The sequence below is a fragment of the Sander lucioperca genome, chromosome 3, assembly GCF_008315115.2.
Source record: "Sander lucioperca isolate FBNREF2018 chromosome 3, SLUC_FBN_1.2, whole genome shotgun sequence".
NCBI classification, from domain to species: Eukaryota; Metazoa; Chordata; class Actinopteri; order Perciformes; family Percidae; genus Sander; species Sander lucioperca.
Window position 1 is genome coordinate 7,116,332 of NC_050175.1, and position 16,327 is coordinate 7,132,658.

The window sequence follows — 16,327 nt, forward strand, 5'->3', positions numbered from 1 at the left end:
TTTTTTGTTTTTTTTTCCTATTGCAGCAGCACAAAGTCTGCAGAGCTGAAGCAACAGGGACACTGTCGCATTCTAGCGAGTCTGTCTTCTCTCACTGTAAAAGTCATTGCATATGTATAAAAGAGAGGGAGAGGTGTGTACAAAGAGCCACAGAGAGCATTGTCTGTTACAAATGTGTTTTTCCCCCCCTTCCCTAACTTCTAACAACCTCTTGCAGGCTTAAGAGGGATTCCCTGAAGAAAAATGCCAGTGAGGCTAATGTGCTGATGTGAAACAGCGTGTGCTGGAAGAAAGCTGACTCATCAAATATCAATCCCTCTGGGAGCGACAAAGCAACAGAGAGCAGCTCATATCACCTAATGCCTAGCTAGAAGAGAGCCTTGCCACCCCCCCTCACACACACACACACACACACACACACACACACACACAAACGCACACACCAAGGGAGATCATCAGACAGGACAAGACATTGCAGAAACCCCCTCCAGCAGGAATATATGCAGCACCGACTGCAGGCAAAACAAATTTTGGCACCAGAAGGCCTAACAGTGACTGCTGCCCTAGCCGCCGGCAAAGCTAAGAATGGCATCACAGTGCTTCAGCTGAACCCCCCCAACTGACTGACTGTATAGAAACATCAACAATCAGCTGATAAGACCACCGTCACCCTCCTCCATCAGTTTTACCCCAAACCATCAGTGTAAAGTTTGGTGGAGGTCGCTCCTCTCAGCCCAGCCCAGCCCGGGACCACCACAGTCAGCCCGCCTTTCCCCTCCCCCGCCTCGCAGACCATGATGTTTCGCGATCAGGTGGGCGTGCTAGCCAGCTGGTTCAAGGGGTGGAATGAGTGCGAGCAGACGGTGGCTCTGCTGTCCCTGCTGAAGAGGGTGAGCCGGACCCAGGCCCGCTTCCTGCAGCTCTGTCTGGAGCACTCACTTGCCGAGTGCACCGAACTGCAGGTCCTGGAGGGAGAGGCCAACAACCCAGGTAGGACAGCCAGCTGCTCAGACACTTTCAACTGCTTACATTACATTACATGACATTACATGTCATTTAGCTGACGCTTTTATCCAAAGCGACTTACAAATTGCTATATATGTCAGAGGTTGCACGCCTCTGGAGCAACTAGGGGTTAAGTGTCTTGCTCAGGGACACATTGGTTGATGTATCGCAGTGGGAATCGAACCCAGATCTCCCACACCAAAGGCATGTGTCATATCCACGGCACCATCATCACCACCCCATCTACATCATCCACTAAGACGTAATGAAGATGCATTTACCGGCATTGACAGACCAGAGTCATTCGTTTTGTCTTTTTTCTTTCTCAGACTGCATTTGTCTCCTCATGTTGGTCTTACTGTGAGGTCAAGGAACTACGAAATAATACATTTACATCATGAATCTTGGCAAACAAACACTTTCATTTGTATCTCTATTTATGAACCTATTTCAAACTGCTGGGAATTGGCACAGGAGAGAATAGAGCTGTTTTTTGTCTTCAAGAAATAGATCTTCTACACTTTAGTAGTTGAGTTTTTCTGATATTTATAGTTGATGCCGTTGTTGAGTGTCACAGTACATCTGCTTCAGGCTGCATACTCATTAGTTTCCTGATGGGAAAGAGAGAAACAGTAGTCACGTTTACAAACGTACTCCATTTTTTTCCTCTTTTGCCCACTCATTAAAAAATTCAGAGGGCTTTCAAGGGCATGTTTTCCCAAAGGACTGTAGTCCCTGACCCTGGAACAAAAACATATAGGCTCCACGCAAACATTAGGAGACATTTCCTGTCCAAAACATTCCTGCAGATCCACCAAGGGTAGTTTTAGCTGAATCACTGATGGTATGAAACTGTGCAAAGCGTTGCGCTGAACCGTAGCCAGTCAGTAAATGATTGTGGAAGGAGGTTGGGGTCGTGCAGGGTGTTAGCTCAGCTGGCACTGTGGCTGGCAGTCAGCGTGCCAGCCTATAGCGCTGTAGCCATACAAATATAATGGCTACATTTCTTTTTTTATTTCTGTGGCTGTAGCTTTCTCTAAGGCACCCAAGGGGTCTTCTGGCTGGGATTTGTTCCATCAGACTGCAGCGTGGCCATGGAAACAAAAACCCTGGCAACCAACTGGGCTCATGAAAAATAGAAAGAAGTGCTGCGATGGAGAGCAGGCATCTGCGTGTACCTATGGCAACATCTGCACGCGTTAACACATCTGCTGGCTTACACTGGGGTGACATAATGGCCCTGCCCCGCAGTGACACTCGCACATATTACAGCAAGTTTCCATCGGGGTTTACAATGGGCAGTGGCTGCAGTTAATGCAGGCTGGTCTCTGCTGTTGTTTAATATGAGGCTGGAGACATCAGAGCGCACTACACTACATGATGTTTCCTCCCAAAGTCAGGCTGGTTCATACTGTCAGAGACCAAAGATTGACTCAACAACAGGTTCTTTTTTATCTTTTAGTTTTCAGAATACAGTGCATCATATATGCGTGAGTCAAAGAGACATTGTCTTGTGATCTTTGTGGTGATACTTGAATCACGGTCATAATTCACTCTCGTGTGAATCTTAATTTCCCAGCTAGCAAGACTGATTTATGTTCTAGGTGGAAAGGAAACATGAAAGAAACGTCTGTGGGTGAAAGAGGCTAGTTTTTAGTTTTTTTGCAGCGTGTGATTATTGATTTGCACAATGGACACGTTGGTGTTAATTTCGTCAGACGAGACTAAATATGTTCATCAACGACCTTATTTTCCATGACTAAGAAGAGGCCGCACCAATGTCCAAAAAACGCTGACTAAGACTAAATTAACATGCATTATTGTTGACGAAATAAGACGAGACTAAAATGTTTTGCATGAAATAAAAAAAATCTCTCTTCATTTTCGTCTACCATCGTCTCTACTTTTTCATCATGATAGAATATTCAGCTGTTAACATCTTCAAAATATTCCGAATGAGTTTGTGCTGTTGCTGCCAGCCTCTGTCGTTTCTCATACACTTCTCTCCAAACTCTCTCTATCTCTGAGCTCAGATCGCTGTCTTTCTTTCCTTGCCTCTCCTTTTTCTTCTGATGATGTGTAATGACCAGCGCGTCTGACTGCTCGCTGTCGTTGTTGCTGCTGTTGTGCTCATTTGCGTGTCGTTGGCCAGCTGATGACCTGATCTGCTGATGGTCTTTTATTCGGGATCGATTTGTCGTTTCTCAATGTTCGGCTCGACGGAGAGACTTTGATTGGGCCATTGATGGTTGACGTGCCCCCTCAGTTATTCTTTGTGTGATACTGTACAGTGAGTGGTGCATGTGTGACAGAGGTGAGCTACACATTCTCGCTTTGTTTACATGTGAACGCATTGTGCGTCAATGTCATGCTGTCTTTGCGTTTCAGGGCCGTAGACGGGGTGAGGGGTTCGGGTGTTTGACTGAAATGGTTATCAGAGATAATCTCAGAAATAATTTTGTTATTTAAAACTGACTGTTTTGACTAAAACTTGACTAAAATGATGAGACTTTTAGTCGACTAAAACTCAACTAACAAAAAAAGATATGTGAATGACTAAATATGACTAAAACTAACAAGAACATTTGGTACAAGACTAAGACTAAATTAAAAATAGGTGACAAAATGAACATTAGGACACGTACACTTAACAGTTAAAAGTGTACGTGTCCTAGTGTTAATTTTGTCACCTATTTGTTAATAACAGGTTGGATGGCTGGACAGGAAGACAAATATTGTCACATTTGCCTTGATTTATACATTATTTAGTTTGAATTGACCTTGACTTACAAAGACTTCATTTAACGCTACATTATGGCTTTCTGAAGTTAAATGTATTTGCAGACAGAACAGAGAAAAATGAACACATAAGCAAACATTTAGGCATCACATTTTTAGGCCTGAATAATGCTGGTGCTTGTTTCTTTTTGCTACACACTCAGCACATTCTGCAACCTAATTTTATTTCATTTCCCTTTTCATAATTGCAGGATTTTAGCTGTTTATACATAACTTGCTTTACCACAAATCATGTAAAGCCAGGTTGTTCCCAAACCAACAACTCAAACAGAATCACTTTTCAGCTGATTCAGTGTCTTAAAAATGAGTCTGGTTCAGCATTAGGGCTCGTGCTATTTATTTATTTGACTTTGTACAGTATAAAGAATATATATGACAACATAATGACCCGATGAGATCACTGAGAAACTCACCGTCCAGGCTTTGTACCGCTGAACAGACTGATGACGGCGGCCTGCACTCTCCGTGTCATTTTGGTTTGGACTCACTTACTACATCTACACGAATAGAAGTATTTCAACTTCTGACTCAAGAAAATGTTCTTCGTAGTGCTTCAGTCTCCTTAATTCAGGTAAGGTCATTTTGTCCAATCTGTACCTGTCAAAGGTCAAGACGCAGAACAAAGCAAACTGCATAGTGCAGTGGAGTGGCAAAACTTATAGTTTAAGTTAAAGTCACTTTTTTGTCTGAAGATGAGTACTTCCAACAATTTTTCCCTTTCACACCGTGGGTGGGTCGCTTTTAGTGTGAATGGCACACGACCAGGGTCGCTAACCACCAGGGCGGGACAAATTATGTCATTGGTCACGCAATTGTCACAGGTCGGACAAAAAAAAAAACAACAACCAACAACACATTTTTGTCTCACTGTGCTTTAGAACGCAACTGCTGAAGCAATCAGAAAACATTTTATTTCCGTCCGTGTTGACTGGCTTGGTTTGAATTGACAACGAGCTCTGTCCCAACGGAATCACGCTTAAGGAGATTTTAATGGACCTCTACCTTCTGTACCTCCCAAATTCAATTTTGGGCCACGCCCTTGACTTTTCTCCCACCTCTGTCAGCTTGTGGTCGCTTCCTGTTCGCTGATTCAGCTGAGTGAGATGGAATCAGCGGGCCTGTTTCAGCGGTGTGGACTTAACGTCAGGACACATGCTGCTGAAAAGAGGGAGATTGAGAAGGTTGTCTGGTTACGTGATCCCTCTGGTATGTTGTGGTGGCTTGTTTGAGTGCTTATGTGCTAGACTAAGGCAGATACATTGGTCTGCTGTTTTATCAGGCTTATACTGATCTTGTATTGATTATGGAATATTTTCCAGTTGGAAGTTATTTCTTGTGTGTTTGTGTGTTTGTGTGTTTGTGTGTGTGTGTGTGTGTGTGTGTGTGTGTGTGTGAGACTATATTCGTGGGGTCCAAAAACCGGGGAATACAGTATATTTGTGGGGTCTGCACAGCCTTTTGGGGCCCAAAATGCTGGACCCCACAAGGTTAAAGGGCTGTTTGAGGGTTAAGACTTGGTTTTAGGATTAGGGATAGAATTAGATTATGGTTAGGGTGAGGGGCTAGGGAATGCATTATGTCAATGACGGGTCCCCACAAAGATAGTGAAACAAACGTGTGTGTGTGTGTGTGTGTGTGTGTGTGATTAAAAGACTCACCTTTTTTCAAAAGCTGCTGCCCTAGAATAATTGGTTTACAGGCTTTAACAAGAATAGGAATAAAACACAGAATTATTTTGGGAACGTACCATAAGTCTAAAAATAGCTATTTGAAAATCCTTTCAAGCTACTCTTCAGTATCTGCTTCAAGTTGTTAATCACCATAAGCAATTCGGGCGCCCGGATGGCTCAGTTGGTAGAGCGGGCGCCCATATGTAGAGGTTTATTCCTCGACGCAGCGGGCCCGGGTTCGACTCCGACCTGCGGCCCTTTGCTGCATGTCATTCCCCCCTCTCTCTCCCCTTTCATGTCTTCAGCTGTCCTGTCAAAAATAAAGGTCGAAAATGCCCATAAAAATAATCTTTAAAAAAAAGCGCTTTTCTCAGACCATGAGCCCCTCCTGCACAATTGTTAGTCTACTAACAGCTTAGTAATGAGTGCAGGATGATTTGGTGCTGGTGCAGAAATGAGAGATGCAGGCTGTTAAAGGGTTAACATGCAGCTGTAAGTCTTGGGCTGAGTGGAAAAGCGCAACTATTTGGAAAGCGGTGTACAAATGAATGGAATCCTCAGTGACCTACTTCCCTGAGCGGCTGAGAGGCGGCCTTGTTTTGGGACCCAGCGAGTGATGCGACTTTATTTGCGACTTGAGATGCAATCGTAGTCAATTGGGGTCACTATCTCACTGAAAGACAGGCAGAGTTGCATCACACAGGATTTAGCTTTATTGTAGTTTTTCATGTTATTTTTTAGATTGTCATGTTTTTCCTTCCTCCGGTGAGTAATTTGGTGTAACTTTTAAGAGTTTGTACAGTTTCAAGCCTCTGCATTTCTGTCTGAACAGCCCTGTACCGGTGTGTATGGTTTTCAGACCTTACCCTAAGTCAACTAGGGAGATGCCGTTCACAATCCTCCCGACCAAATCGCCTCACAGATTTAACGGTTTTTGATGAAGAAACCACAGAGTGAAAGTTTAAATCCTGGTTGTCTTCTGTGATTTTTGACAGGGGAAATCTGTAGCCTGTAGCGTTCCACTTGTGGTTATTAAGGAATGTAACTTCCTGTTTTTCCTCCCCCTCTTAAGGAGAACAAAACTTCTTTTGAGACAATCCCAAGAGGGACGATATCGGATCAAGTTGAGAGGACATGAATAGTGAGCGTCTGAAGGACGACACACACACACACGCGCACAGGGTGTAGGCTTAGTGTAAGGGGTGGGGTTAGGACAGGACAGTGGGCCTGGTGTTCTGAATGACTAACTTTCTTTTCGTGCGCTGTGGTGTATTGCTGACCTGGCCTGCACGGCTGTTTGAGCTGGAAGTAGGCAGGCAGCGATTCGATATGTACAAGCAGCTGTGTTGAAGAACTTGATGGTGACAGAGCTAGAGCTCTGTGTTTGGGAGGAGTGTCAGCAGTCGCTGTGTTCCATTGAGAATTCATCCATTTCAGTTTCGTAGTCCCAAAATGTCTTTTGATTTGGTCTCCATCTGTATTCGTTCAATGTTTTTTGCTGTGGCTTTTTTTGTACTGCCCAGAAATCACATACTGTACTACAGAATGCTGCTAGTTAACTGTTGTGGAAGTCCCCCTCCACAAAATATTACCAAAATAAACATCCTGCCATCTACAGTTTTCAGAAAGGTAATCCTCAGGACCACACGGAATCTGCAGACGCCGAATTCGGCAGAACTTTCTGCAGATTTTAAACAAATTCAAAAAAATCTCCACCCCAAGCAGAAAAACTGTCCGCTAAATTCCACAGATTTTCATTCTGGCTCACCGCTGAAAACTGTAAACATTCATCCACACATTCCGCTTGGGTCTGTAATACTTTATTTATGTTTATAAAAAAGCCTTTCATAACAGTTAGCATTAGAGATTAAAATACACCGTCATTGTTTGCACACAATGTAATGTACCGTCAGTATGTACAGTTTGTGAATGACAACAGAAAGAGATGAGTGATGGCAGAACCTGAAGGCTCGGTCTATCTTTTGGTATCATGAAAGGATTTGCCAAAGCATGTCAATGGAAAAACATCTGTATTTACACCTGGAAGCCCCAGATCCTCAGAAATGTCAGTATTATACAAAGGGGTGGGTGGGAGAGGGGTTAACCTCAGTGGAGAATTTGAAATGAATGTAGGTCAAAATATGACTTCTAGCTAAATAATTTACATTTCATAGGAGCTGCCGGCACTAGGTTTACGTCTAATATTAGCGAGTGAGAGAGAGAGAGAGAGAGAGAATACTTTTTGCATTCGTCTGTGTGTAAGATGATTGACATGGAGGGAAAGTCTGCGTTGTATAATGGCAAGTATTACTCAGTGAATTCCTGTTGCACTCTCTGCCTAAACTAGGTCTGATGAAAACCTGGGCTGGAATTCAGCATTCCTGGCTTAGGCGGTAAACGGTTCCGGTGTTGGGGATACTGTCTAGGAATGTGGGCACGTCGGAGCACACTTGAGTCAGGCGCTCGGCGAGAGTTGGCTGGGGGCTTTTCCAGCGTGGGGGGAAAAAAACACAGTGGAAAAGGAAAACTGATTCCACCTTTTAGTGGAGCTAAGGTCTCCTGAGTACACCGCGGTGTGGAGAGGGGGGGGGGGGGTTGATGAAGGGAAAAGATGAAGACTCAGAGAATACTGGTGCCATTTACAGCTGAAGCTCATTCACTCCTCTCTCTGCTCTTCTGGTCTAGCATTCCCAAAGTTTTTAAATATTGACTTGCTTTTGAAAGTCCAGATTTGATGGTGTCCTGGCCAACACCCAATGAAAGAAGGTTAAGATTATAAAATGTTTTTGATTTTGTTTATTTTTTTCCTGGGGGGAGACTTACACTTCTGCCAACCACCTAGGCCCTCACAGAAATATATTTAACATGATCAGTATTGATCTAACACTTAATGGAACCATGAAATAATAAAACAGAATCTTTGACCAAACCAATTCAAGGCTTCATGATTTAAAAAAAACAAACAAACACCGGTATCGTCCTTTTTACTTGAGTCTGATGTAGTTATCCTGCTCTGCCAAGGGAGTATCTATAAATACTGGGCCCTGTAGAGATACAGATTAAAGTGGAAGTGATCTGATCTCATTTTTCACACTTTTTTTCTATTTGCCAACACCCTTTGTGCCTTTACTAAACATTTAATTGGCCAATCTGTCAAAGAGAGAGCGATGGAAAGAGAAAACTCCTGTCTCTGGTTTGGGCGCCAAACTATTTCATCGCACCCACGCATGAGCAAACAGTTTATTTCTGGAAGTTGACGGCGTGTTCTGTGAACTCATACTGAACCTCAGGAATGGGGACAGACAACCTGCCAAAACGACCAGAAGGGAAAACGAAATAAAGCTCATCTTTTCCCCTCTATAGCAAAGGCTTTTTTTCTTTTCTGTGTGTGTGTGTGTGTGTGTGAGAGAAGTCAGGATCTTGGTATTATATCTGAGAGGTGGACAATGTCACTGATAGCAGGGATTAAGCAATCAAGTACTTCATAAATCCTCGAGGTTTAGTTTCTCACCAAACCCTTCTGTGCTCCTTTATAACTCTGATCCCAGCTTTTCTTCCCACATCAAGTTGGATTACTGCGCCATGTGTGTATCTGTATATGTTTACACCCGGCCTTAGGGCTGGGCGATAATTCAATATGATAATTTATCGTCTTTCAATGGAATCATATATCGTGATATACAATTACGTTAATCTAAATTGATAATAACGAGCACACACTAACTCAGTTTCCTCCAGAACATCTGTTGTGAAACATTTTAAGGGGAATATCATTTGAAGAATTGCGGATTTGTTTAACATCACACTATTTTTGTGCATGCATGTAGGGCTGCAGCTATCGATTATTTTAGTAATCGAGTATTCTACCGATTATTCCATCGATTAATCGAGTAATCTGATAAGAAATACTTTTGTTTTATTGAAGAGCAATAATATACAGTAGTTTGGTTTATTTTCAGAAAAAGCTACATTTTTGTTGCCTACATTGCTTACAATATCATCTCTCAAAAAACTAAACATATTAAGTGCCATATTACATTGTTTTTAAAGAAAACATTTTCTAAAATGCAATAACAACCTCAAACTAAGGCACACATTAAACATACATTAAACATTACCTTAAGTTGTGCAACTTAACTTTCAGAACTACACGTTTCAACCTGAGACTGATCTGTATATAGGCCTATATGTAAATATTAGTTCTACTCAACCTATTTTCATTTATATATTTGATTACAATGCTACACAGCTGTGTTACACTTATGCTAGTAGATCGTTGATCAGCTGTTTCTCCGTGAAGAGAGAGAGAGTGAGAGAAAATGGTGCAACAATCAGCTGTTTTCCGGCTCTTTAGATCAAATTGTGGTCACCACTACGTATTGTCTTGTCTTTAATTTTGGTAGTTGTTGTGTTTGGTGTAGTTTCATCGTACTTTTGTCAGGTCCGCTTCGTGGAATGGATGATTAAGTTAGACTGGATGTTTTCTGTTGAGATGCTGAAGCATTGACGTCGTGCTATTATTGTGGTAAGCTAGTTCGATTTTGCAGTAGACACACTGTACAGAGTTTTCGTTTTAATTACGTTTAAACTGATTCCAAACTTTGGACACTTTCTGTTTCTGACTCTTTCGTTTTCTCCAGCCTGTCTCTTCTCTTAGCCCCTTTACGCTCTTTCTTCATTTTGTAATCAGTCTTCATGGCATATGGCGCCAGCAGCGTCAGCCCGGTGTGCGACAGTAATAATCCTCCGTGCGGAAACACCGTGAGCGCTACAACGTTGATAACATTAATTAAACGAAGCTTCGAGGCAAATTATTTTGCATCGAGGATTTTTAGTAATCAAATTATTCGAGTTACTCGAGGAATCGTTTCAGCCCTACATGCATGTAAACAAAGTCCGTATATAGCTGGAAAAAAATGTCATTGTCATTTGAAAACTGTTTACCGTGTGGTTATTTTCTATAGACTATTTATGTATTGAATTACCAGAAAACTTGTAAGGGATAATGTAGAGTGAGGCGGTCGTTATAGCGAATACAGCCCCGACAGCGTGATCAGGACCCTGACTCGAAGCGAAGGGGTCTTGAATCAGCCTCGCAAAAGCCACTGGCTATTTATGTTGACGTTTCTGTCCTCATTCATCTTGTATCCGTCTTGCACAGCCACTGCAGTTGTACACCTGTAAACACGATGTTGCAATGTAACTAATTAATGTCGTTGTCCCTACAGCTGAAGTTACTGCATATATAAAGATGTAGCGATAGGAGCTCACCAGATCTACTGTCCTTGCCTGAATTGGAGGACAGGAGTTGCTCCACTTTTCCCCACTTTTTGCCACAGCTGATGAATTAACCGGCCTTTTTTCAGCAGATTAATAGCTGTCTTCCAGAGTGATCAGATAGCTGTCCTCCAGAGTGATCAGAACTGCGTTCATGGCAACGCTCTGCTATGCATGGCAACGGTCTGTTAATCTTAGCAACGGTCTGTTATCAAGAATTAGCAGACCGCAGACTGCCGCCGAATTCAACCAAGTTGTGTAATAAGCTATATTATAATATGTATCGTTTTCAATCTATATCGTGATAGACAATTTTGGCCATATCACCCAGCCCAACCCTCAAACTAAAAGACCCACTATCACCAGTTATGATTGAGTAGCCAGTGTACTAGCTTTAAGGAAGTGTTTCAAACAGACAAAATACACATTGAATACATTTCCGGCTGGTGGATTACATGGTTTTAATGGTACACAACATGAATAGGTTAACACACACTGTGGCTTTTGGGTCTGAAAGGGGACTTTGTATGTTTTTTGGTACAGCAGAGGGGAAAAAATAAGTTTTTAATTTATTTTGAAAGCTGACAAACATTAAACAGTAGCTCAATCACTCTGATTACTCCGTATGGAGACAGTAATAAACACTTCTGTAGCCTCTCACTTGCATCGCAGATTAATTGCATGTTTGATGTTGCTATTTCTGTAGACATAATGTTGCCTGACTTGGTCAGGGAACCTTGTTGACATAGAGCTTCAATCCAGTCACTTACGCTTCACTGGACACTGTACAGTTTTGCTACATTATACTGGGAAACCATAATGCCAACTGTAATTCCAAGCAGAGGATCTAAATCATATGGGGAAATTTTGAACTCTGACTTCTCATTTACTTTACAGAAAGTCGTAGCCCAGTGACTGTCCCTAGCCCTGTACGGTCTTTGGTGTTTTTTGCCCCCAACGTCTCCTCCCAGGCAGCGCGACAATGGTTATGTTTAGGGTTAAGGTTAGGGTTAGCTGCCTGGAAGGCGCCGTTGGAGGCAAAAAACACCATTGAGCGCCCTGTACAGGCTGGGCTAACCTGACTAGCACGGTTTAGCTAACAGGCAACAACCAACACACCTTCAAAAGCTCTCCAGGTGAAACTCATATATTTTAACTTATACATACACTGTAATAACACTGTGTTGGACTAAGAGAAGTGGAATGATTTAGTTCTCAGGGTGCATCCAAGCACAACAGGTTGCATATCAGCGAAATGCCTTATATATCTGTGTGCGCGCGTGTAAGAAAGAGAGCGTGTAAGAGAGAGGGTGAGAACAGGTGAGGGCTACCAGTCTGTCTCATAGATGACCAGTCAGTCTTGTCCTGACCAGACATACAGGCGTATAATATTTCCTCATATAGCCCCCAGCCCTGCCCCATCCCCACCCCGCTCCCAGGCAGCTGGCTGTGCTATACAGTACAATTCTTGTGTAAGGGGGTTGTTTAAGCTCAGGGGCCATCCCGTCCCAACTGCACAGATCTGTACAGACAAGGCAGCAACGAGGAAAATGCTGGCCCTTAAGCCGCCTACACATGAGCCGCTGTAAAACCGCTCTGCGTTGGCCGTTCCATTGTTTTCCTATGGGGAGAGCGTTGCCTCCCAACTAGCCGCAGCGCTACCCCTGGCTTTGCGCACTGCTCGGAATTGCCGCCGAGCGCTGCGCTCAAAGCTCAAATTATTTCAACTTTGACCTAGTTGGAGCTGACCTTCTCAAGTGCAACCAATACCAGCAGCAATGATGTGTACATATGCGCTGCGCGTTGCCTCTGCTCTGCGCCCTATCTTGCTGTGTTGCCGCGGATCTTGTGTAGGCGGCTTTAGACTTCACACTGTCACTCAGTAACTTACCTAATAATCACGAGCTGTGGTCAATGATCAATGGATCTAAAGTGTACACCTGACGCTGACATCTCTGACCTCAATAATAAACATATAGTTAAAGTAATACCTCTCTAACAGCGTCAGTCAATTTAAGGGCGCTGACACACAGAGCCGATTATCGGCCGTCGGACCGTCTGACGAGGTCGGTGACTCGAGTCTGTTCGGTGTGTTCCGTGCCGTCATCCGTCTGAGGAGCCGTCGGTCTTCATTTTGGCCAACCTGACATGTTCAGTCGGAGACAGGGCAGTCGGGACTCACCCGGAAATGGCGAGCAGATGAGCCTCTCAAAATCTGACGCAAATCTTTTAAACTGACCTTTGTCGATCTGTAATGAAGACAGATTCAGCAACTATTTCTCGCTTAAAATGTTTTCAGAAACACGTTTCAGTGAACTCTTTTAGTACAATATGAGATGGTATTCTGAACAAGCCGCCATGACAGTCTGGCTGTGAATTTCCGGAGAAAAAAGACCCACGTGACGCGTTCGTCCTATCAGCTGCCGGTTTTCATTTTCTGGGAAACAATACAGAGAAGCGCCGCCTGCTGCTATGGAGACATATTACGTCTCGCGCACGCGCAGAGCGTACGCTCAAGTCGGTGTCGCCTCAGTGTGTTTTTGAGGAATTTTTTTGGACCTCGGGGACCCGACTGATGAGTCCGACTGACTTTTCTGTCGACGGTCGGCCGTCTGGTTGGTGTGTAAGCACCTTAAGGCTGAGCTGTTGTATTGGACTGCATTAGATTTCACAGGTGTACCTAATAAAGCAGCTACTGAGTATATTTTCTAGGGATGTAACCATACACTCAACTCACGATTCGATATGATTGACGATTTAAAGTTCACGATACGATTTTCTCACAATTTCTTCTTTTAACAAGGAAATTACTGAAAAATATGTATTTATTTTTATATAAACTGTACAAAACAGCAGATGTGTCCTCTTATCAAAAGTGCAACTGAAATAATATAATATTCCATCTTAAATAATAAAAAAAAATGGTAGGCTTACGTTACCTGCTGTATGTTATCTAGCGTCACGCCCTTTAAAAATTGCATCGCAATTCATGTTTAATCTTTACCGGTTGTAATCTTTACACATATAAATAGATTTTTAACCGATTCATGATGCATCCTAACATCCCTAATATTTTCTAATACAATCACAAACCATTCTTTCAAAGATGATAGTAAATGTAAATATAAGAATATTGAACTATTAATACTACATAAAGCTACAGATACATCTGTGATAAGCCAGTATTAGCAGGGGATATATCGCCCTCCTAAAGTAAGAACCCTGTGTTATTTCAGTCTTTGTAAACAACAACTCCTCTTATTCGGTGTTGAAAAAGACTAAGGACATCTAAATATTGCCTGTTACAAAAATTAATCTGGGACATTTTTAGTTTGCTAGCCCACAGCATCTGAGCCAAAACCTTAATGTGGGACTCCGTTCCAGTCTCAGCTGTGTCTCTGACTGTCCTCTCTGTCCTCACATGAATGGACGCTGACAGTGGAGACACAGCAAGGCGCCGCCGACCACACTTGTTTACTTCTCTTACTGGTTGACACGCTGTTGGCCACAACAGACAGAGTGACATCAGCAGAACTGGCCGGTGAGAGAGCCCCATGGCAACGGTTGCCGTGACGGCCATACAACAGGACTCTTTGAATCCCCTTTGGGTGGAAATGACCTCATCCAAACCAGACCCGTCCAGGAAGCTGTGTTCACCGTCTGCTTCCAGACTCACCAAGGTGCTCACTTCCAGGCCAGGTGTCGGTGTAGAACTCATCAATCACTTTTCACACAAGAAAAATCAACTAAGAGAACCAAGCTAACGCTTTAAGACTTAAGTAAGGATAAGTACCTTTTGATTTACATCAGATCAGTTTTACTACCAAGCATAAACATGAATTTGTGTACACCAGGGTCTGACTGGCATGAATCTTTAAAGGCCAGTGCTGATTAGGGTTGCAAAATTCCAGGAATTTTCAAAGTTGGAAACTTTCCATGGGAATTAATGGGAATAAACTGGATATTTTTAATATTGCTCGTTAATACTTACTGTTATTGCAGTCTATAACAGGGAACTTAAATGTAGTTGAAAAAAAAAAAACATCTTGCAGCATAATCTTGGTTAAAACAACCTGATTTAATGCAACTTCAGTTGAATGTCCTCCCTATATTCATCAATGAAATGCACGCACGTAGTAATCAGTATAATATATATATAATAGTTTTTTAAATACGGGAGGTGTTTTTTTTTGGGGTGTAATACATAACCCATTGCTATTATTAACCTATGTGTGTTAATTGTATAACCCACTAACCATAGTAAATCAAAAAGGGAATGTTTCCAAAATTCCCCAGCCAAACTTTCCATGGAAATTTACTTGAAAATTTCCACCCTTTTGCAACCCTAGCGCTGATATTTTTCGACTGAAGACGCTACTATGCCAATATTTTGTCCTTGTATTTCATTTGGGCTGAACGATTAATCTTTTTCAAATCGAGAATTGAAAGAATGCGATTAATCGACTCTGCAATATTTAGTTGAATGTTTGGTGTAACAATTGGTTTAATATTTTTTATTCCTCTTTCTATTATATTTTACAGTTTTTTTTCATAAGATAAATGCTGGATTAATGTTACATTTCACAGATTGTTTACAGAAATGTCCTATTTTCAGTGGATCTTTCATTGATTTCTTATTACTTTATTCAACATAAGGAATAGGTGCAATATGTAGATGCTGCTGTTGAACTGAGGCATATCAGAAAGTTCAGTTTACCGGAAAGTGCTGATATATATTTTTTGGAATTTTTTTTTTTATTATTATAACTTTTAACTTTTGTGGTTCTGTGTTTGACTGTTCAATGTTACATCCAAAACCACTTCTGGCTGGCAATTCATATCCATGTTCTCATCCTCGCATAAGAATATAATGCAGTTTTGATGTGTCTCATGATGTTATAATGCTCCATGACATGTTTTATCTGTTACACAGTGAATATTGAACTTTAGCTTAAAAAAAAACAAAAAAAAAAACAAACTCAAATCGAATCGTAATTATAATATCTGACAGTAAAATCGCAATTAGATTTTCCCCCTAAATCACTCAGCTCTATAATTAATCTTCATTATTTAATTTTTCTAATTATGAATAAGGAACTTGATATTTAATGACTGTGACACAGCTGTTCATATCATGCTTGACTAAAACGTACTATTTAAGAGCTGCAGACATTTTGTTTTACTCTAATTTTGTTTATAGTAGGCAGGATGACCACCACACACCTTCATTCATTTCAGAGAACAATATCCAAAATAGTCTAAACGAGTAGTTGATTGTAATCTGTAAATGAATCCGCATACAAGTTTATTACAATAAACGTAACAATTTGCATCCTTATATTTAGTGATATTGTATGTCTATATATATATATATAGTAGCAATTAATCATATAATGAACAGTAATCCTGTTAAAGTTAAACCGAGCTAAGCCTGTTCTTTGCTGACGTGACGTTACCAATCGCTGACACGATCATACCAGACATACAGTAGATACAAAACACTTTAAAATGCTTTATGGGCTCCTATGTGGCTATTGCAGAATATGTGACCACAGTCACTTGCATGTAGAGCTAGG

The 16,327-nt window shown here is 41.9% G+C and overlaps 1 protein-coding gene across 7 annotated transcripts in view; it reads left to right on the forward strand.

Moving 5' to 3' along the window:
* samd4a (sterile alpha motif domain containing 4A) overlaps positions 1 to 16,327 on the forward strand; it is a 65,362-nt gene that overhangs the window by 1,291 nt on the left and 47,744 nt on the right. For all 7 annotated transcript variants that reach the window (XR_004896813.1, XM_031323497.2, XM_031323498.2 and 4 more), the window contains exon 2: positions 218 to 990. Coding sequence is in view for 6 of the 7 variants with exons in the window: in XM_031323497.2 (XP_031179357.1) it covers positions 795 to 990 (196 nt within the window). In the remaining variant the exon portion in view is untranslated. The remainder of the gene's footprint in view (positions 1 to 217; positions 991 to 16,327) is intronic.